The sequence below is a fragment of the Podarcis raffonei genome, chromosome 11 (assembly GCF_027172205.1).
Source record: "Podarcis raffonei isolate rPodRaf1 chromosome 11, rPodRaf1.pri, whole genome shotgun sequence".
Taxonomy (NCBI): Eukaryota; Metazoa; Chordata; class Lepidosauria; order Squamata; family Lacertidae; genus Podarcis; species Podarcis raffonei.
Window position 1 is genome coordinate 44,232,175 of NC_070612.1, and position 23,516 is coordinate 44,255,690.

The following is a 23,516-nucleotide window of genomic DNA, read 5'->3' on the forward strand; positions in this document are numbered from 1 at the left end:
CCGAGGTCTGCATTTTATTGTTCAAGGTTAATTCTCATGCTTCCATTTGCCACTTTCATCTGAAAGTTATTTGTAACAGTTTCAAAGTTTTCCAAGTTTCCCCACTAGAGGGATACAAGTTATATTCCAAATGCCATGTCAGATCCGTGAAGAAGTAAACAAGGAGAAGAGAATGTATCAAGACTCCATTTTAAATGCAGAAAGGGAAAGATGAAACTGTAACTTTTAAACTTCTAACGCTTCCAATTGTCCAAATGGTAATAATTTTACTAGTCTTTTTTCTTTTTTTAAAATAATACTTCAGACAGCCTGTTCCCAGGTCAGTGATGAAAAGGTTTTAGGTCCAATATTGTTGAAAACAAAGACTCTCCAAAAAGAAGAAAAAACTTTAAAACTGCGAATATTTAAACTTGCAAATAAAATTGCAGGATCTTCGCTTATGGTGCCTTTGCTTCAGATGATATACAAGAGCGGAAGGTGGACTTCCTGTTTACACCTTCCTGCTATTAATGCCAGATTAATTTTTCTTTTTAAAAGACTCCAATCAATATTTAAGTCCTTGCACCTTTAATCTTATCTTAGCTCTTTTAATTGGTTCTACTCACGGGTAGTTGTTTTTTCAAACCAAATTGTCCAGAAAGAAATCAGCGCTCTCCGACAACGGCTGTGCGGCTTCACTCCGGGAACGTAGCGGTTGATCCAAAACACCGCGCACTCACCCAGCCTCGCGACGGAGCCTCGGAAAGAGGTCTCCTCGCGAGCCAGAGAGGCGCTCAAGGTGTCAGCCGGATCCCAGGTCCACAGGCTCTTACTGCCTGTGGTTTCTATCGGGTTGCTGCTTTCGCCGCAGCAGCAGACCCTCAATTCCCGGAGCGGCTCCCCTGGAAGATCAGAAGAGTGCCGCCATTGTCGCTGGCGCTGACCAGAAGTCTCCTGTTTCAGAGTTTCCTAACTCTGCAGATTAGGCTTTTGTTGGGCACCTGGGGATGCAGGGAAGGTTGTGGGGGATTATTTACCTGCCTCCTTTCTGCTCACAGCGGCATTTCATGAATGAAATTCAGTTCATGGGAATCTCTGGATCCAATCCATTATGTAGAGCAGGGGGTGACAAACCATTTTCCCCACTGAGGGCTGCATTTTCTTCGGGGGGAAGCGGACAGGATACATGCATCCCTGCTACCAATATAATCCAGAGATGAAATACTCAAAAAATCATACAGAAAATAGTATACGGAAAACATAATAAGGGTGTTAAACATGGGCAGAACCCCAGTTAGTTAAATATTTTTATTTAATGTATTTTTCACTCTATAAGACACACCAGACCATAAGATGCACCTATCTTTTGGAGGAGGAAAACAAGAAAAAAATATTCTGAATCTCAGAAGCCAGAACAACAAGAGGGATCGCTGCACAGCGAAAGCAGCGATCCCTCTTGCTGTTCTGGCTTCTGGGATAGCTGCACAGCCTGCATTCGCTCCATAAGACGCACCCACATTTCCCCTTACTTTTTAGGAGGGAAAAAGTGAGTCTTATAGAGCAAAAAATACGGTACTTGATTTAGGGGGGCATCTGCCTCCCGCCCCACTTGGCTACATCCGTGGTGTTAAATCATAGAACATTCATTCCCTTAACAAGGTGAATTGTTTAGTCTGGTAATACATATGAACGTTCTGTCAAAATATGCTTGAGTGAAAACAGACGAGTGGCACACGCACAACATTTTTATCAAAATATTTTCTCTTTATAAACATGCTTTCTTTTATAGGTGCTCCTTTGAACCATTATACGCTTTCATGAATTCTATCAGTACAGACTTCGAGGTTCAAGTGGTAAGTAGAACAGACACAACATAGAACAGTCGCTCTGAAAATGAAGGATTTAAGCCCTTTAAAAAAAAAATCTTATTTAAAAACCATGTGGAATAGAAAGAATAATGCAGCTGAGTTTCTTAGGTAGTTCCGCTGCTTAGAAGCCTTTGCCCATATCTGATCCATATCAGCAGGGACTGGAATCTTCTCTTCAATTGCCCCAAAGCCAGAATGGACAAGAGTCCTGTGAATTCACTTTCTTTGTTCTTCTGTGTTTTTCCCCAATGTTATCCTTCTGTGCAGAGGAGGGTGGTGGAAATGAGGGTTGGAGGTGGCAGAAATGTATGTAGGATTTTTAAAAATAATAATTAAAGAGAGAGTGAGTGGAAGTGAAAATGCAATACTTTGAATAACATCTGCCAATTTACCATAAACGTTAATTATTTTAGGTCCAGGTTTTTCTTAACAATACCCTTGAACCAGAACAAAGAACAACCCCTACAGAGATGCTGCAGAAAGCAAAATCTAGAAATGAAGAAAGAAAAGAATCGGTTACTAAAATGGTCAAGTGGCTACAAAGAAATATGGACATCTGACATTTGATAATTCTTCCAAATATCTGTGTTTTTTGGTAACTGTTTAGTAGCTTTTTTTTTTTTAAAGGAGCACATATTTTGTGCGTAGCGCTCCCACTTCATGTTTTAAATGGTGGTAGTCTTGCGATGGTGTCTGTGTAAATCAGGCTACTGTGGAGTCAAATTTCTACTCAGAACATTGCCATACAAGACAGAATGAACTAAAAAAATAACCCCGTGCCTAAACAAAGGTAGAAGGAAACTCAAGGAATATCTTGACGCTTATGTCAAATGGATGGAATATAGCAAGCCTTACCAATTGAAATGAAGAACTAGCAACTAGAAGAAGCCATTGCTGTGTGCTATGTGACGTGGGACACTTCGGGCTACACATCTGTAAAATTTCAGCTTTCTTGCCTTTTAAAACGCACTAAGGGGGGCACCTCAGCTCGCTCAGCTTGCCAACCCCCCAAATACTCCTTCCACATCAACCCCCTAGAGCTTTGCCTTCCTACCCCAAGAAACTACTAAACTCCCTTTTCACTTTCCTGCCCAGTTTCTGAAGCCATTTCTTCTATTCTGCAGCCCCACTATCTCTCCCCCCCCCCCACTGACACTGCTAAACGCCCTTTCCATCTTCTGTCCAGTTATGAGGCCACCATCCCCCTTGTTCTTCAGAAGCTTTCATCTTCAACCCAATTTCCATACCTCCTTCTACCTTGCACCCCCATTTTCATGTTCACTTTATTTCCTACAGCCCCTACTTTCCTTAACTCTCCATTGCACACAGACCACCCGTTTCTAGGCCTTTTCCTCTCCTATTGTCACTCCCGTTCTGCGCACGCACACCATTAACTCCTTCACTCTCTGCTTCCTACCAACTCTTTCCTTCAACTTTCCATTGTACTCAGACTACCACCCCATTTCCACGCCTCCTCCTTTTTCCTTCTATTCTGCATCCCTCTTTTTTGCACACTCCCCATGCTGGTATTTGTTACTGTGCTGCTAAGCCTATCAGGCTTTTCAGTTGATGGATGTTGTACAACATGGATGTTTGCTTGTTAATAAAATATATCTTCTAAATTACTACACGGAATCTGGAAGTTCATGTCAAAGGCAACACATGGTGCCAGAAGTGAAATACCTGATTGTGTGATGGGACTGTGGAATAGCTGAGGGCTCTGCATCCTTTTCGCCACATGAGAAAAGATGGCCATTGACTCTCCCTGAGCAGGAAGTGGTTTCCATTGTGAATTCAGCCTTGCCTGAAAAGCAAAGTCTTCCTGGCTTTAGTCCAGTCACAAGTAATTGGTTTGTTCAGTGCTCATTTTTTGGTGCTTGCTTGCTTATTTGGTACTCATTCTGACTTGTTTACTGGCACAGATTTTCATCTCTGACTTATTCCTTGGTTCCATTTCCTACTTGCTCCCAAACTCTGGCCTACACCTCTGTGACAATTTCTCCTTGGTCCCATAGATCTCATTCTCTGGCTCCTAACACAGTGCTCTAGAGCCCAACCCTGGAAGCCTATAACCACCAGCAACATATTCAAATTAAAGACTTGTAGGGGAACCTGACCTAAAGCCAGTGTCACCAGCTTACTGGCTGTGGCCTGTTGTTCTTTGTTGGGCTTGGCTGATCTTCCAGTCCCTGCAGATCCCTGCTTTGGCCAGAGCTGTGTGGTGTTGCACACACTGAATGCACAACTGATACGACTTCTGATAGTGTGTGTTGTAGGCTTGAGTCCTGATGGATGGAGAAGTCACATGAAGAGAATGGTTTGTTTTGTATTTATGAGGAGAGCTCTTAAATTTTGAACAGTGCCTAGCTGATTTAACTCTTAACAAATCAAACATTTGAAAACTGCCATCCACACTTTTAAAATGTGCACTTGCTTTTTGCCATACAGTATTTTCTCATGCAGTCTACAGAATCACTGATTAAATCATGTCTCAGGTGCACTAACAATTTTAATTGGCAGAATCGGCGGCCCATTGTGTCCAATTACATTTGTGTACAGCAAACAAGCAGCATCGCTACCAAGAGACTATCTGTGGACCATTGTGTAATTCTACCATCATTTGAATTTCTGCTCTGTGCAACTCCAAATGGAATGCTGTGATAGGTTGCTTTTTGCAGTTTAATTATCAAATTAGGTAAGATATACATATATATATATATACACACATAAAAATGCTAACTTGGTAGAATAATCTATGTATGTATCTGCATAACATTCAAATTTCAGTTCCAGCTTGTGGGGTGGGAGGATTCTTCATATTCTGCAGAAAACAACAGGTGGGAACTTGTGGTTTTCTCCTAAATTCTGAGCTGGCAAAGCTTATGCTATTGACATGGCAGTTCAAGATAAAATGTACAGTGGTCCTTTGATATGAGATATAGGCATTTTAACTTATTGAAAAAGTTTGAGCTCTCTCTAATATGCCAAATGTGCCGGAAATCTGTGTCCACCTTAAAAAAAATAAATCATGATTTTAGGTAAATGCAGCTAACTTCAGTAAATGATCAGTTACTGTCATTGCATTCCTGACACTCAGAACATTTTCTGTGCATATTCACATTAAATGCTGCATTCGTCTCTCTCTGCTGCAAAAATAGAGAAAAGCTTTACATGGAAGAGTTAAATATTAAAACCCCTTTTCATTCTAATAAAAGTGCAGGTTTAATTTGCGGACTAATATGCTTCTTCCAAGTAATTAATTTTCTGTTAAATTTGTAAGAGAGGGAAAAACATTTACAGAGCAGTGTTTCATCCTTCTATTGTAGAAAGGTTTGGAATAAGAAGCATTTCTGTTTCCCCCTGAATGATATGGTTTAGTTTTGAAGGCAGGAAAGCACATTATTAATGCAAGCTTCTGCACAATTCTTTTTAAACCAGCCTGGAATAAACTATCCAAATTTTTATGTTTAATGGTTTATGAAAATAATATAATAAACTGAAATGGTGTCAGTCCAACTAACTTTTTCCAGATTACTTTTTTTGTAAATGTGCATTTGGCAATGTGATATCATCTGGTAGCAGTTACCTCTGTGTGCAGTTGCTCTTTCCGAGAAAGGTTTTTGTATTACTGGCTCCTTTGCAGATTTAAATGCACAGCTGCAGTATCAGCGCAGCTTCCTCCTTCCTGTTTGTGGCTTGAGCAATTTTGTTTACAATAGGCTAAAGTATCTTCCTTCTTGCACTCCAGTGTCCGATTTCCTGGAACTATCTTGCAATCCTCTTCCTCATTTTGTACTACTAGGTCAGCAAAAATCTTCAGTGATTACACATATAGCTGCCTTTAAAGGTAAAGGTACCCCTGACCATTAGGTCCAGTCACGGATGTCTCTGGCGTTGCGTGGTCATCTCACTCTATAGGCTGAGGGAGCCGGCGTTTGTCTGCAGACAGCTTCCGGGTTATGTGGCCAGCATGACTAAGCCGCTTCTGGCGAAACAGAGCAGCGCACGGGAAACGCCGTTTACCTTCCTGCTGGAGCGGTACCTATTTATCTACTTGCACTTTGACATGCTTTCGAACTGCTAGGTTGGCAGGAGCAGGGACCGAACAACGGGAGCTCACCATGTCGGGATTTGAACCACTGCCCTTCTGATCAGCAAGCCCTAGGCTCTGATTTAGACCACAGTGCCACCCCCGTCCCTTATGGCTGCCTATAGATAATTAGACAGAAATGCATCTTACCTTAATGAGGAAGACTTGTGATCAAGTCACCTTGTGTGCCTGCAGAGTCCACTGTCTATGTCAACAAAAGAGCCCTGTTTTCCATCCTTATGGTTTCATCTGGACTTGGACCAGGTTGTCAAGGAGGGGGTTGCCTTCCCAAGTCCTCCCTCCAAGCTTCCAATAACTCACAGGTAGAGGATCGGGTTACAAGGCTCTCCTGCAGTCTTCTCTAGCACCAGTTACAGACATCAAACAGCAGTCTTATGTACAGCGTGTACTCTCCTCCCGCAGGTTAACTCCAAGATTTATAGGGCAGCCCCATCACCTGCTCCCACTTTGGGGACTAATTATTAACACCTGCCTGATACTTTACAGAATCACTCCCAGGTCCGAATTTAGGTTTGATAAGGCCCTAAGCTACTGAAGGTAATGGGGCCCTTTATACGTACAGCTGTCCTTTGTCAACAACAAATTGTAGCTGTTTTTTGTGTTGAATATATGCTATATGGCAATTTATGGACCTAATGGGTATCTAAAGCCATTTGCACATAACAAAATATGCATTTTATCAGAGAAATTGTTGAACTGAAATACAATTAAGAAGAAGTATATTAATAGTGACATTTTTTGGGGCCCCCAAGAGAGTGGGGCCCTAAGCTATAGCTTGTTTAGCTTATATGTAAATCCAGCACTGATCACTCCATGACACAGGTAGCTTTTCAGATAATGGACTCCCTTAAAGAGAGACATATATTCCACCAAGTAGGACACATGGCTATCCAAGAGAAGCATTAAGACAATACTGAAATCCTCATAAGTTTGATTATCCAAATGAGTAGTATCCTTTTTCTGTTAAAATATGTAAACTGTGCATAAGTCATAGCAGAGGATAGGATGGGTAGACTTTTGAGAAATAAGGAAAGCTGGCCCAGGGCATTTTATGTGAGAATGAAGATGTCATTTCTCCAACCACATTACATGTACAGAAGCTGACTGTTTAGTTGATTCTTATTTCATCACTGGCAATGGGACAGCACCCTCCATTTTACCTGAAGCTGTGTACACATTACAGCTAGGTCCATCCTTTTTCTCAATTCGGATTGAAATCAGGAAAATGCATCAAAATACAGTACAGGCAACTCTCATATTATGCAGGGATTAGGTTTCAGCGATTGTGTGCAAAGCCACCATTGCGTATAGTAAAAAACCATTGGGTCCAAGTTAAATGCACTTAAGTTGCAAATTACTTGTATTTCCCAAGGAATGACAAGATGGATACAAGACAGTGTGCACTGCCTCTCATGACAGCAGTTGGAAGGCATAGGCTGGCTATGTTATGGAGGCAAGACCTCCCTTGCTGCCTTTTTGTCACCAATAAAAGACAACGGGCAGAAGGGCAAAAGAGCTTATTCAATGCTGCAGCATAAGAGGTTTGGCAGGATCTCTCCAAAAGACCTGTCCCCGAATGCACAAAACCCAAAGCATTTATACTAGTGCATGCAAGTTCATGCCCAATTTCTTCCTTTCTTGTGTTACTCTTGACTAAGAACTTGCGTAGACAAAGCATGCTTAAGTCAGGAATTATTTCGATTGGCTACAGGGCAGTTATTTCCTATCCCATCCTTAACTCAAGCTCAGGGGCAGACCAGGTGTGACCAGCCTTGCAGTTATCACTGTGGGGACATGATTATGCAGGCTCAGCAACCTGGCAGGCTGGGGACAGCTGGGTATGTGATGTGCTTGCTTCAGGGTTATGGAGCCCAGCTCTCAGTTATGGAGCAAACGGGAGTGTGCAGGCTACTTTAGGGGATGTATGCCAGGTTTTGTGGCATACAGAGCTCTGGTCTTCCAAGAGAGTGCAATTGTCCAGGGGGCTCATGAGGAATGCCATAGGCGGCTGCTGTTGCTGCTGCTGCTGCACCCTCTCTGCCGCCTGAGGCAATTGCCTTGCCCCAATGTTAAGGCTGGCCCTGGAGGCAAGGATTTGTGTGTTAAAGCAGGTATTTGGGATGAGAGAAATAGTGGCTGGTTCTGAAACTTGCATTGGGATTTATGCATGTTTTATGTATCAAAATAATCGTTGGCAATAATTTTTATGCTAACTTAAAAGCTGTGTGAATACCTTGCAAGGTATTTGATTTGTAAGTGGGATGGCAATTCAAACGAATGCTTCATAGTCTGTGTCAAAAAGAAACATATTTTTCATTCCTCAAGTGGCATAATACTGTCCTTGCGCCTTCATAGAACAATAGTGACACCTAATGGCATATTAGTTTAACTACATATTACATGTTGCTGTACAGGGTTTTTGTTTTTAAGGGGGGGGAATCATATTTTTTTAAAAGTCCTGTTTCTTACTTCAAATCGACACAGGGCCTTTCAGCGTGACCAGTCAGACAGCCCCAATTTCACTTTTTCAATTTTGTGAAATACTTTTCAGTGACCACTGATGGAAATAACATTGCAATGAAGGGAAATGGCACAGCAGGCCTGTGTTATATGTGTGGCCTACATAACAGATGTAAAGACAGCAGAACTCATATTTAAGATAAAGAGTAACACAGTGATGCCACTACTTCCGGAATTGGCCCTACAGTGAGAAAGAGTGTGGTGGTCAACTTCAAATATCAGAATTTGAGTACCATTTAAAAACAGCAAATTGTCAGTTACTTAGTTTTATATATATATATTTTACCACAGTTGAGAGCACCATTTGGATTTTTAGTCTTAGGTGCCAGAGTTTTTGGCCTCATCACTGCAAATGGAGTTTGGTGTTTCCCTTTTGGGCATTATGCAACAGGGAAGCACATGAGTTTCAGATAAAAATAAAACTTTTGCAGGTAAATGAAATGTGAGAGTTGGGTGTGTTGACTTTTTTAACTTCCAGCTTCCAAAAGCGAAGGGTGCTAAAAAGTTCTAACGCAACTTGGGAATTCAAAACATATTTGGGTTAAAATAATATAATTTAGTTTTGCTTGGTAAGTAAAAGGTGTGAGAAATTGCATAGAAGTCATTAAAAAGCATGGCCAAGTATTTGCAGTTACGTATTCTATATTATCTGACGTTTTTAGAAGGTAAAATTAAAATTCTTTGGTTTTCTGAAAGCAGTTCTTAGGAGACCCTTAATCTCAGGGCTGTGGGTTCCAGCCCCAAATTGATTCCTGCATTGTGGGGTTGGACCTTGTGGTCTTTTCCAATTCTGCAATTCTATGTTTCTGTGATAATCTTATATTTACTAAGCTAAATGTTGTCGTCACAAAAATAACAGCAGGTTTGAATTCTTCACACCCAAAAACAATATTTTAAAGACCCCCTTACTGAATAAATTTTGGGGGAAATAAATTTCATCCCTTAAAATGACATGCCCTGCTCAGAGCCGTATTTAGGTTTGATGAGGCCCTAAGCTACTGAAGGTAATGGGGCCCTTTATATGTCCATCTGTCCTTTGACAACAACAAATTGTTGCTGTTTTTTGTGTTGAATATATGCTATATGGTAATTTATGGACCTAATAGGTATCTAAAGCCATTTGCACATAACAGAATATGTGTTTTATCAAAGTGATTTATATAGAAATGAGCAAACCAGTGATATTTTAGGGAGCAGGCTAGCAGGCGGGGCCCATTACTTACACCATAGGAGCCTACATAACACAAAACACTGTTGCTGTATGTAGGTTTTATTTTATTTGTTTTTTATCTTATATTTTGGAAATATCGTCACCTTTAAGGAAAGCTGTCTAAAGCTGTTTCGTCATTAAAAAGTGCCTATAATTACCCCAAAATGCAAAACGAGTGAGGTCCCAACTAAGGAAGAATGGCAAGAACTTTAGTTGACAGAATGTGCACAACTCGCAGACTTAACACACAGAATAAGAGAACAAGAAGAACATACGTTTAAAGAAGATTGGAAAAGGTTTATTGACTATATGGGAAATAATTGCGTACGGCTGAAACTGCTGGAAGCGTTAAGATAAATTCAACAGTGTAAACAAGTTTGGATGGATGCAATAATGGAATAGTTTTTTTGTAAAATATGCAGGGGTTTATGATATGCAAAATGAACCATGGAAAGAGAAGAGAAGTAACTGGTATATTAAGGATGTAAAATGAGTATTTTAAATTGTAAAACAGAAAACTTAATAAAATTATATACAAAAAGAAATGAAAATATATACTTAGAATGGATAGAAGAAGTCCCTGTAATTAACTGAGCTTTCTGACTATAAAGAGGAGGAGAATCCAGATACATTGTTCCCTGAAGTGGGGTGGAATGAGAAGAAGAAGGGCTTATACACACAAGGAGAAGCAGCCATTAACAAATCCTGGAAGATTTTTGTTTTGGTGCAGAGGAACGGGGACAGGAAAGCACATTGGCCCAATTCCAGCTCCTGATTTATTCAGCTTATTTCCATGACCTCCATTCCTGATTGTTACAAAACTTGACCTGAAAGAAACCCTCTGTGTGTGTGTGTGTGTGTGTAATCTCCAAATATATATTTTGTAATATATTACTAGTCAAATATATATTTTATTTTATTCTAAGCCAAATTAACTGCAGGCGTGAGAGACTCTCTGAGGCTGCCTTGGGGGTCTCTCTCACCAAGCCCCCACCCTCTTGAGGAGATTAGTATATAGCATATATATAGTATCTAGATCTCCTCAAGGGGTGAGGGCTTGGTGGGAGACACCCCCAAGCCAGCCTCAGAGAGGCTCTCACGCCTGCAGCTAATTTAGCTAAGAATAAAAGCAGCCGCCGTATCTCCTCATATTATTTTTTTAATCTCAGCTAGATTTCTGGTGCAGTTCAGGCCAGGCTCCGCCTCCTTCCTGAGTCCTCTATGTTGGGTGGGGCTGATGGGAGTTGTAGTCCAATATAGTTAGAGGGCTTTGGATTAGGGAAGATGGGCTCAGCATTACACATCAGGAGTAGAAACCAAAAGCTTATCCTTATTGCAGTACCCCAAAAATCTGGTGTCTTCCAGAAGTCGTCTTCTGCACGGGCCAGAGAGGTGTTGGGTGAGGTTGGAATTAGTACTGAGGATTGTTGGCTTGGCTAGTATAGTATACAGTGGTACCTCGGTTTACATACACTTCAGGTTACAGATGCTTCAGGTTACAGACTCTGCTAACCCAGAAATAGTACCTCAGGTTAAGAACTTTGCTTCAGGTTGAGAACAGAAATCATGCTCCGGCAGCACGGCGGCAGCAGGAGGCCCCATTAGCTAAAGTGGTGCTTCAGGTTAAGAACAGTTTCAGGTTAAGAACGGACCTCCAGAACGAATTAAGTTCTTACCCCGAGGTACCACTGTACTGGCTTCAATACCTTTTAATATAACTCTAAGGTATACTTGTCACTGGCTTACTGATCATTCTGTTAGTTTGTTTGCCCACAGCCAGCAGAGCTTTGTGACACCTTAAACACTTACAAATGTATTATTACGGCATATGCATCTGATGTAGTTTCCTGTCGCAACAAATTTGTTAGGTTTCTTTTTTTAATGTGCCACGAGGCTGTTTGTCATTCTTGCTGATAATGTTATTAGATTAAGTAGCCCTCAAATTGTCCTAATCTGCCGTTGTTTTTTAACATTTTCGTTGTGCCTTCTGAAGCTTTAGAAGTACTCTTGCAGGAATTAACATGTGGAGATGAAGTGTATCCATGGGATTTTGGGGGGGGGGCAACGGAGTAATGTAAGAAAGAATGAATAATAAAAAATCTGGGTTCAGTTACTATGGGAGCGAAAGGGTTCTGTATCTAGGTTAATGTGCCCTATAAAATGTCTCGTTGCTGCCATCTTTGAAAATCTTTAGCTGCCTAAAGTCTGGCACATGCTTCACCTGTATACATTGTACACCTGCCATTTTAGGTTTTGCGTACCTTTGACAATGGAAGGTTCCTCAGAAGGAAATGGTCCAGCAGGAGAACAATCTGCGGCTGCGGGGCTGGTAGGAGCAATTAGCACTTGCACTAAAGAGCAAAAACAACAGGTAGGATATCTGAGTGCACACATGTTATTTATTTCTATCTTTCAAAAGGTGTCTTCTTTTCTAAATGACAGTATAGAAAATGAGATTTTAAGTTGATCCACGCTGTGGTTTTTATATTGTATTTTGTGTGTGTGTGTGAACTCCCCTGAGGGTGAATGATGGTATACAAATTTAGTAAATAACAATAAAATAAAAGTTTACATTTTCCAACCAGGGGGTTCCCCCGTTAGAAATCTGTCTGGAACCTGAGTATTGATACAAATATATAACATGCCTAGATCTCTCTTGGGTTTAGACCCTGCAACCTAGCTATTTAGCATCTCCAATATTCCTAAGTGCTGCAAGATGTCCATATTTTCAACCATTTTTCTACTGACAAGGGTCCTTATGGGACAAAGGAAATGGAGGATAGACTTTATGTTGTCAATAAAGTGATGTGAAGTTTTCTTCATCATCTTAATGGGAGGGGGGATATATACTGTAGCTCAGAGACAATGTGTCACAGGTTCAGATAGTAAGTACTAGGCTGTTGATTATTTATTGCATTTATTTGAGTTGCATTTTCTAAAAGGGCAACTAATAAGTTTGATTAATATGAATAATTAATAATAATAATGTTTTCCCATAGCAGGAATTCTCTGGACGGCTCACAAAGCAAAAACATTTAAAAACAGTATAAACACAAAAACTATAACAAATTAATTTTTAAAAACCCCTAAAGCAGAATTCAAAACTCAGCTTAAAACTGAGAGGTTGAGACTATAAAGTGTTAATTAAAGAATAGATAACTCTTCACCTGGTGCTGCAAATTTCATAAAGATGGTGCTAAGCAGTGCTTTTTATCTAAAAAAATGTTTAGGAGTAGGTGTACCCCTGCGTCCCCCCAGAAAAAAGCACTTGTGCCAGTTGAACCTCTCTGAGAAGGCTGCTTTGAAATTGGGATACCATCAATATCTTCTCCTGTTTCCAGTAGAGGTTGGCATGGTGTTGGAGCCAATGCAGCTTGCCTGCCAGTACATCCTTGTTGCTACAATGGCCAGGTTCACATGTTTAGGCAGCCTTGCTGCTGCCTCACCCCTCCCAGAAAGCCACAGCCATACAGGTGTCAGGTTAGATAAGCAGTACTCCACTGACCACCACTGACCACCCCTCTTCCTGTCAGGAGCTCAGCCTACACTCGAGTAGGACCCTGGCAGAGACACATGTCTGACTGGCATGTTCCCTCCTTCCTGGTCGATCGTTCGGGAGCTTCAAAAGCTTTCTTCTGCCCGAACATCACAGCGACCAATGCCAACCGACACCGGCACACTTAGGGATCCACAGAGTTTGCGCATTTCATGTGACAGACCCCAGCAACTCAGCATTTTGGCTAATCTACTTTATTTACATATAAACACACACGGAGCACTGCAACATGGCTCCCTCTCTCTCTAGCATCGGACAGCAAAGAGAAAAAAACAAACAAAGGACAATAGTCCCACTTCACGGAACACAGTAACACAAACATCTTGTCTCCGTCACTTTCCACTCTGTGGAGTCAAAGCATATACCGTCATGTGAAAGACAAAAATCCCATGACTGCAAACATGGAGCAGGAATTCTAACACTTCCTTCCACATGGGACAGGTTCACAGTTTTAGTGTTATGTACATGAGCTGGAAGAACTCCAAGCAAAGCTTTGGATTCATGCCTCTCCCCCTCCTCCTCTTCCTGTGCTACCAGAAGGACTTTGCCAGAATGTTTAAGATTCACTTCCCCCTAATTTTGGCTTGCTGTTGTGTATGAACCAGAAGTTGAACTATTGTAGCTGTCACAAAGAGTTGGGGCCAAATGATAGAAAACTGAAATGTTTGTTTGACCTTTTGCTACACCCCAAGGCCCCAGTGTTCCTTCCTGCCTCCTTTCTTGAATGGACCATCAGAGATGACCTTCGTTTCATCCCAGCCAACGTCCGGATGCAGTTTAGGCCTCTGTTCATTTTACAGGCAAATATTTATAAATGCTCGGGGCCTTCAGTTGGAGTTACCTGGTGAGGCGCAATGCTATTCATCTGCCATGAGAGCAGCACAAAAGACTGGTAATTTTAGACTCCACTATTTCTGAAGCACATAAGAAACATTCACTGCCTATGTCAGTAGTCAGAAGCAAGTTCAGAAGTCAGAACAAACTTTTCTTGTTTTTGTAAGTTGGCCTCAAGACCATGCTGTGTATAATTGGTTTATAAATCAAATTCAGAGGTTTAAGCGCAGCTGGTGTGGTTTGATACAGTGGGATTCTAGTATCTCACCCCCTGTCCTGATCTTCAGCCTCTTAACCAAACTATGGTAAAGTTCTATGGCTCTATATGGCAGCAGTTAATCATCCATTTGGCTATTCTATTGTAGACTTAATTCTGTTGACTAAGGTGGGACCTTTAGGTACACAGTTAAGTTTGTCTTGTGACCCCCAGGATGTGGCAGGATACAGGGAAGGGTAAGAACTCTGTAAATGACCTCGGAGTATGTCACAACCACAAGATCATCAGTTCCAAAACAATATACTTCACACCATGAGTTTATTTGCCTATTACATTTATATACCACCTCCATTCCAAGATAATCAAGATGGCATGTGTAGTTCTCCCAGACCCCACATTATCTTCCCAACAGCCCTGTGAGGTAGCTTAGGCTGAGATACTGCCACTGACCCAAGGCCCTACAGTGAACTTCACTGCTTTCTACATCCTAGTCCACAACTCTAACCACTCTGCCACAGTGTTGTTTTAACTGGGTCACTTTGTACTTCCACAAGTACCCAAACCAAGAAATTTATGGAGGGACTGATTCAGCAACTAAAGCATTCTCTGTCTTAGGGTGAAAATATATAGCCGCTCTAGGGTGGGCTAGCGTCATCATGTGTTGATGTTGACATGTGCATAGAATCCAGTTTTACATATGCTGTTGCTTAGACAAAAAGTGGATTAGTCAGGGATGTGTGATGCAGCCAATGGTTTTGTTGGGGTCATATAATAGGTTGTATTGTGCGTAGGTACCGTCACTGTGCAGATTGCTATCCTTTGCACACAACACACATAGATATATAGCTAGTTTATTCTTCTTCTCTGAATTGGTGTATTAGCTGCTTTAACTTTATCTGCCTTCTTATATATTGTAGCAGTTTTCTACCAGTGGTTGTTTTCCATTCTGCTTCCCTGAGAAGCAGAAATAAATACTCAGCTACATGGTGCTATGACCCACCTGGCTTTTTTTTTTTTTTTTTGCAACAAAGGGAATGCTTGTCAAAAGAACCTATCCATATGTGTGTATCAATGTTGTCAGCTATGAGGGTGTGGCAATGTGGCAGTGCAAACCACATGCATAGCAGTAATAATCTAAAACAGCAGTGGGGAACCTCCAGCTGTGAGGCATCCCAATTTGACCTACAAGCGTGTTTTGCCACACTCACCTGCCCTACTCATGAAGTTATATGTGGTTGCCTAAAAAACCTATCCTTTGTGGGATGTAATCCATTGGAGCAGTCAAATACAACATTCCTTGTTTCCCTAGAGTGGACACAGGCAGGGAGGTGTTACTGCAGCTAGTACAACTTCCTGTTCCCCTGGTCTGTAGCGTCCTCCCCCTGCATGTGACCAAAAAGATGGGTGTGACCCTGGCTGACTCCACAAAAGAGCCGAGTCACATAGCCATCTTTCTCTTGATGCCATGCTGCTCTCCATTTTGTTCTCCTGATGTTGTTCTCTTAATGTATTTTGCTGTCTGCTGGCTCTCAGCCAGCAGCACATGGGCTCAATCCCCACGTGGGATTAACTCACACTTTCTTATGTAATTACAAGCTAAAGCCTGCCTTCAGGGATCATACTGTGAACTGAATGTGAGTAAACTTCTTGTTACATTTAAGGAAAGACTCTTGTGTCTTTATTCTTTTAAGAGGGGAAAAAGGGGACACCAGGAATAATGCATCTGGGCAAGCCAGATTGGATTGCTTAACTAAAGAGATTCAAATGAATCTGCAAACTAGCTTCCTGCTGTATTGAGGGAATCTACTCTGCTACATGACTCACTGGCGTGAGTGAAGGATAATGTTTAATCAATATATCCTCTCCCATTATCCTTAACATTCCCACATCCTTGTACCTGTATCAAAATTTCATGTGTCAGTGATATCATCAGGTGACCACCTACACAGGTGCCTGATGGCATTGTGATGTCACGTGACAGACAGGTGAGGGGTCCCACCCACCTATCAATTGCAAGGTTGTGCATGATGGGGGATATAAGGATCTGGCCCAGATCCTGACATAAAGTTCCAGACACAAAGAAAACAGTCACATGTTACAAATATACAACGTAGGTTAACGCTTTAGCATCTGCAAATACATTTGCATCCTCCATCAGCTATGAAAAGTTTGTGTGTGATAGAGAGGGGAGGGATGTATCCAGTACAGCTTAGCATGTGAAGGCTGCTTTAAATCCTTCCATGTGGCAGCTGTTGTTACATGGAGAGCCGCTTGCCCATGGTGATTCATCTCACAGATTAGGCAGGTTTGGCCATGTAACCACAAATGTTGGAAGAGGGAGGTTAGCAGTTCCCTGGTGGAACTTGCTCAGACTTTATGGTGAGCCATGACGAACAACTCGTCATGTCACAACAGTTTCCACATGGAAGGATTTAAGGCGTTCAGCCCTAAGCTGATATTAGGAAAAGGTAACAGCCCGAGAGCGATTTAGTCAAACGCAGACAGGTGATATATTTTTAGCCACATAGGCACATCATTGCACAGTTGATCGAGCATAAGTCTATCTAATTCAGCAGACTGCATGTGTTTGGCATTTTCTCCTTCAGTGTTGCTCCTTATCATTTTGCTTTCATTGTGCAAGCCTTTTATTAGAACAGATGCTTGTTTTTTCTGCAATTCAGTCATTTGACTTGTCCCTCCTTCCCCTAGACCTTTTCGAACAACTAAATTAATACAGTAGTCAACTACTGACTTAGATATTTAAAAATAAAAAAATAAAAGCACAACCTCATTCTTGGCTCCCGTTTGAATTTGTGCACAAATTTACTAGCTTACTTGTATTTTATTATGAATCAAAATTCAACCCTTTCTTGCTTCTGAAAATAAAACACCCACCCTGAAATACTTTCCCTAGCTATTAATGTGTTGGCTTTTGGTTTATTCATTCTTTTCAGTACTTTGCTGTAGCACCTTTGCCTATTTTCTTGTTTTTGCATCAGTGATTCTTTCTGTGCCTTTTCCTTGCCTTCAGATTCTTGAGTTGCCAGGCGAAGGGGATCAGTGGAAAAAGAAGACGGTAAGAGTTTGGAGGCAGGCAACTACCTAGCAGAGAGTAGCAGAGTTCAAGCATTTCCAGGACGGGGTATAAATAATATATTATTATTACTGTAGCTTCTGAGCTGAAGCCCTTGGTGTCTGAAGAAAGTAAGGTGACCTTTTCAGGCTGAAGATGCATGTCACAAGTGGATTCAGAGGATGCATTTTCCCTCCCAGTCAGATATCCTCCGAATCCATGGCCTTTCCCCAGTAGATAAAGTGTCAGGGCCCTTGGTCATGACACCAGTATATTCTGAGTGGTTGTCTTGGCACCTAGGCAAACTGAGGGTCTCTTAGACCAGTGTTTCCCAACCTTAGGCCTCCAGCTGTTTTTGAACTACAACTCCCATCATCCCTGACTAGCAAGACCAGTGGCCAGGGATGATGGGAATTGTAGTCCAAAAACAGCTGGAGGCCCAAGGTTGGGAAACACTGTCTTAGACATCACAAAATTAGCCTAAGTGAGCAACTCAACTATCATGCCTGCGTAGCAGCTGCCTTACTAGTGCTAATAAAGGTAAAGGTAAAGGACCCTTGACAGTTAAGTCCAGTCACAGACAACTCTGGGGTTGCGCGCTCATCTCGCTGTATAGGCCAAGGGAGCCGGCCTTTGTCCACAGACAGTTTTTCCGGGCCATGTGGTCAGCATGACTAAGCTGCTTCTGGCGCAACGGAACACCGAAACCAGAGCAGTGCACAGAAACGCCGTTTACCTTCCCGCTGGAGCGGTACCCATTTATCTACTTGCACTTTTTGGCGTGCTTTCGAACTGCTAGGTTGGCAGGAGCTGGGACCGAGCAACGGGAGCTCACCCCATTGCAGGGATTCAAACCGCTGACCTTATGATCGGCAAGCCCAAGAGGCTCAGTGGTGCTGCCCTGTGTTTTCTTTGTTGTCATTTAACCTTGGCCTGGTTCGCAAGTAATGGTGAGCTATAATCAGGAAAAAAACTATGAGGAGTGTGCTGGTGTGTTCTACTCAATCAGCATCTCTGGGACAAACAAACCACAAGGCCTGCCTTAGTGTTATATGTGAAGAGCATTTGAGGTTTGTTTCTCTCTCAGTAAACCACAAATGGATTCAAAGGTTTGTTCTTGGCTTACCAGTTAGTGGTTTGGACGTAATGTTTGTTTCTCCTAGGGGTAGGCAAGGCAGAGTGGGTACAAGTGCTTCTGCACATTGCTCGTTCATTCACTGTAAACCGTGATTTGTTTCTGATGATGACTTACTGCTGACACCCATAAGTGTTGGTTTATCATGATTTTGTTCACCATTTCCAGTAGCAGTTAGTGCAGCTGCCTGTCTGGCCAGGACAGGTTGGCTGGCATTGCACCTAGTTTCTCCTTTGTGCATTGGCTATCTCCCCACCCCTGTGTTTGCCATCTGCTCTCTCTGCTAAATTATGGCAAGATGAGGGGAATTTATAATTCATAAAGTTGCATGTGCCCTACAGCTGATGCCATTATGGTAAAAATAATCCTCCCCCTTGAGCATGCAGAAATGGTGAGCAGGAGAGGAAAAGAGAGTGATGGATGACTGAACCAATCCTTTCTCCTGCATTGCAACAGAAATCAGTTGGCTGCCTTTTGCCATCCTGATCTCGTCTGCATTGTGATGGTCGACCATCCTTCCCTCCCTTCCTTCATGCACCCAGCAATCCACCACTGCCATTCATGAAGCAATAAAGTGGGTTCAGCACAGCAGACAGGTTGTGGGAATGGCTGCAGCAGCATCTCTTCGCTGTGTTGTCCCCTCATCCTGAAGTGGAGAGGCTAGCTACAAGGGAGAGATAGGGCCTTTTTGGGGGTGGCTCCTCTGTTGTGGCTTTCCTGATGTACACAATGAGTTTTTGGCATAGGCATTGCTTTATTGCTTTGTGTTGGTCTGGCATTTAGTGTGAGCTCGTGTCATCATTGTTACATTTCAAATGTGGTTTTATTTAACTTATTGTGCATCATCTGGAGGATCTATATTCTGAGACAACTCAGAATATAGATAATAAATAAATAAATGTGAGTGATATTGAAGTGGCCGGGTGGGTGTGGGTGTGGGTATCAAACTTAAAATCGGGAAGGTAAGAATGTGAATGCCTTCCCTGTTCAAAAGCATGTCACACCCCCAGAATCCTTTAAGTTTGGGTCTAGCTTGAAATGGGTCCACCCTGTGCTACTGCCTGATTTAGAGTATTTTATCACTGTAACTCAGAACCGCTCGTTTTCTCTTAGCAACAAATAGAGCGTCAGCTGAAATGCCTGGCATTTCAAAATCCGGGACCACTTCTAGCAGACTTCAACCCTGAAACCCGAGAGCAGCAGAAGAAAGCCTGCCTGTCAATGATAAACCAGGATTGTTTTAACAATACAAAGAAGTAAGTAACATGCGGCATCTTATTCTATATTTTAAATTGGGAGTAATTACAGACCATCATAAGAATTACCATAAGATCATAAGGCTGGGTCCTGATGTTTATAATTTAAGTCAGCAGTATGATGCAAACTGTCTTTTAAGCCCCACCAATTTCTCTGGAATTTGCTTTCTGAGGCACAGAATTGGTAGTTGATTAACATTCATTAGGCAGACAAGGGAAAAATCAGAAGTGGGGCCCAATGGTAACATCCATCTTCTCTTGTTCTCCACTCTTCAACATAGACTGTATCCTTTTTAGTAGCCCTAGTAGGCAGGTGTTCATCTGGAGTAGAACCACAGTTGATCATAAATATTACCTGCTCATCTGAGGGCAGAGCTGATTTTTCTATCTGCCGAGGCTGCATTATCTTTAAAAAGACAAGAGAAAAGTGCATAAAAGAAACTGCCATAAGTTATCATGCCATCCTTAGGGTCACTGCGCTCAACTGGTTTAGAATTTTTCCAGTTATAATGGTAAAATAGTAATGGACAGCTTACATCTTTATGGAGGCTACAGTGGTACCTTGGTTCTCAAATTTAATCCATTCTGGGAGTCCGTTCGACTCCCGAAATGGTTCGAAAACCAAGGTGCGGCTTCTGATTGTGCTGCAGGAAAGCTGCACTCAGTTGGAAGCTGTGGAAGCCATATTGGACGTTCGGCTTCTGAAAAACGTTTGCAAACCAGAACTCTGACTTCCGGGTTTGCAGCATCTGGGAGCCAATTTGTTCGGGAACCAAACCATTCGACTACCAAGGTACCACTGTACTTGAGTGCAGCAAAACTTTTTCATTCCCCTTCTTTATTTGGTACAGTATAACAAATGCCATGGAAAATGTCCAGGATTTGGAGAAAGGGGCTATCAATATGCTGATGGTACCCTTCTCTATTTTGTTTTTGCATCTGAATCGGAAGCAAATAGCGGCTTTGAACTGACACTTAGAGACACTAATAAATTGGATGAGGAGGACAAAAAAATAGTCTGAATCCCAAGAAAACTAGAATTGATGGTGGTTGTGAATTCTGCTGATAAGGAAGCAGGATAGGCTTATTGATAGTGCTCATCAAGATCAGAATCCAGGACACCTCTAATTTATTTTAAATATGCTTTTTTGCAAGACAGTACAGGAATGCAATTCCCTATCTCTAGTTAGTTTGGATTGTAATTAATCATGCTGGCCAGTTTTTGTGGCTAATGTTCCTGGCTGTCCCCTGCAGAATACTCCACTGAACCCTGGATTGTTGATATGTGTGCCCATTTGTCAGGTAAGTTGTGCAACTGATCAGATTTCTGATATTTAGGGTCCCTTGCTAACTGCACAAATGACAGCTGTTCTTATATGGCTACAGTGCTTAACTGCATAACTTAGCATGAGCTTACCTGTGGAAAATCTACCAGGGCACAGCAGTCCTTAGCAAACATCTTCCCAAAGCAACCCCCAACTCATCCTTCCAAGTTGGACTTACGTAATATGGCCCCAAGTTAAGGTCTGAGATTCAAAACTGTTTTTTCAGTACAGCAGTACCTCGGTTTTCGAACATCTTGGAAGCCGAATGTTTTGGTTTTCGAACGCCCAAAACCAGGAAGTAATTGCTTCCGTTTTGAAACTTTTCTCAATTTTCTCCATTGACTTTGGTGGACTTTGGAGACTGCTCATTGCGCCTCGGTTGTTGAACATTTGGGAAGTCGAATGGTCTTCCGGAATGGATTACTTTCGACAACCGAGGTACAGTGTATATTGCAGGAGTATCAGGAGGAAGTACGGAGGCTCCCCACCCACTCATGGCTTTCCCACTTTTATTTGCTTTGTACTCTGAAAACCAATGGCGATTCCATGTTTTCTCTTTTACAGACCCGTAAAGAAATATGACAAACACGGCCGGCTGCTTTCCAGTAAAGCGGATTTGTGTGACTGTCTGGAGAAGAACTGCTTAGGCTGCTTCTATCCCTGCCCTAAATGCAATTCCACCAAGTGTGGGGCAGAGTGTCGCTGCAACCGGAAATGGGTTTACGATCAGATTCAAATAGAGGCTGGGCCGGTTATCAGATTTCCGTTTTGAACAGCTTTTTACCTGACCACTGTTGTTGTGAAACAGAGGCTGGACTTACTTACTTACTTACTTATTTATTTATGAGATAGGGGGGTGTTATTCCTCCTGTTAGAGGAACAAAATGCCTGACGTGCAAAGATGGGTAGCAGAGCTGTCAGGGTGTGACATGCAGACCATAATATTGAGTGTGGAAGAGAGCGGAGCTTAACACTTTCACCACCCGCCACTTATCTGCTCCAAATCACTCCCCAAGCAGTCTTTTCCGCCTGTGGGGGCCAAAATACATGCACAGCCACATTTTGAACACTAGGTGTGTGGAGCTGGAAAAGGGCAGATGAAAAAGTTCAAGCACTTTCTCATATCTTTTTATTTGCTCTGAGCCAGGTGTTGGTTCATAATATGTTGCCTAGCCTCTGAGTTTCTTCAATTTAAACAAGTTAGGAGTTGGAATTGGCTACTAGGAAGTTTATTTAATCTTTCTCATCTGTTAAGGCTATAGAGGAAGGGGGGGCGCGATTTGAACATTTTCGTTGGACAGTTCCAGCTGCCTTGGGAATAAACCAATTCAAAGCCAGCAGAAGCAAATTAAAGAAAAAGCAGGCCCCCCCTCTTTAAAAGCTTATTATTTCTTGACTGCATCTATACCTGCCTCATATAGATTATTGTACCCTATTATTGCTCAGGTGAAAAGACTGTGCCCTCCTGAAAATCACACTGCAAAGTGACTCTTGCAAACAGAAGGAAGAAAGGGGGAACCAAGGAATTCAAGATTAATGAAAGCCTCTTCTTGTTCCCCAACGGGCTGCTGCACAACTCGAAAATTGATTCCTTCTGTGTTTATCATCTGTGCAGAACAAGGGGCTATCAAAGTAAATGTTTAAGTCCTTGAGCAAAGTTGCAGAAAATAAAGTTGGATATAAATAATGTCAAGCATACAGTTTTTATTGGTACGAAGACCCGGGTTCTAAATGTATTTAAGGAATTCATAGTTTAAAAGTTACGTTCTCAACCATTTTACACTAGTCTGCCTGTAATGTACATAAAAAAAATGGACATTTGTATTCATAAAAGGAAACATGCAGGTGATTTTTGTTAAAAGTGTCATTTCCAACTTTGAGTCCGCCCCCCCTTCCTTAAATGAGTTGCTTACTCTTAAGATACTGTGGTCATAACAAACTGAAATGGATAACAAGTCAAGGCTCCTTGACTGGAAAAAAAAAATCAGCGACATAGAGGTTAGTGGAAAGGAAATGGGCATGTATGCTGGTAATATAGTGGTGTATATGAAGAGGTTATCAAATGATATACAGTAGTGGCTAAAATCACAATGAATTCTTAATTAGAATTTTGAGGGAGCCCTACCTTTCACAGCGAAGAGAAACGCTGACACGTTTAATTGTTATTCTGTTTAACTAAGGTTTCTGCAGTGTTTGCTTCTCTTTGCTGTTTACTAATGCAGTTATGCAATAGCTGCACACTTAAATTGTTAATGCAAATTAAAACTTTAAAGAACTTTGGGCTAAATCCCATGTGAAATCCTGCGAGAGTTGATTGGTTCCCCCCTCCCCGCAATACTTCTTTGCTTGGTTGTAGTTTTCTTTTGACTCCAATTGACCTCCACAAAATTGGCTAGGTGGCCTTGACCCCTTTTTCTTATTTCAGAGAAAAA

General features: G+C 41.9%; 2 protein-coding genes across 8 annotated transcripts in view; both read left to right on the forward strand.

Annotated features, from left to right (window-relative positions):
* LVRN (laeverin) overlaps positions 1 to 3,472 on the forward strand; it is a 44,541-nt gene extending 41,069 nt beyond the window's left edge. The window contains exons 19-20 of the mRNA XM_053407961.1: positions 1,769 to 1,832; positions 2,261 to 3,472. Of these exons, the coding sequence (XP_053263936.1) occupies positions 1,769 to 1,832; positions 2,261 to 2,407 (211 nt within the window). The 3' untranslated portion in view covers positions 2,408 to 3,472. The remainder of the gene's footprint in view (positions 1 to 1,768; positions 1,833 to 2,260) is intronic.
* A 5,113-nt stretch (positions 3,473 to 8,585) lies between these two features.
* ARL14EPL (ADP ribosylation factor like GTPase 14 effector protein like) lies at positions 8,586 to 22,771 on the forward strand. Of its 7 annotated transcripts, none has more exons than XM_053408497.1 (5): positions 8,586 to 8,909; positions 11,939 to 12,059; positions 17,327 to 17,371; positions 19,617 to 19,759; positions 21,649 to 22,771. In XM_053408497.1, exons 2-5 carry the CDS (start codon positions 11,958 to 11,960, stop codon positions 21,854 to 21,856), a joined length of 498 nt encoding a protein of 165 aa, XP_053264472.1. In that variant the 5' UTR covers positions 8,586 to 8,909; positions 11,939 to 11,957; the 3' UTR covers positions 21,857 to 22,771. The 7 variants fall into 7 exon arrangements, with proteins under 7 accessions (XP_053264472.1, XP_053264473.1, XP_053264469.1 ...); XM_053408498.1 differs by lacking the exon at positions 8,586 to 8,909 and adding an exon at positions 9,429 to 9,482; XM_053408494.1 differs by lacking the exon at positions 8,586 to 8,909 and adding an exon at positions 10,390 to 10,531.
* Positions 22,772 to 23,516: the final 745 nt, after the last annotated feature.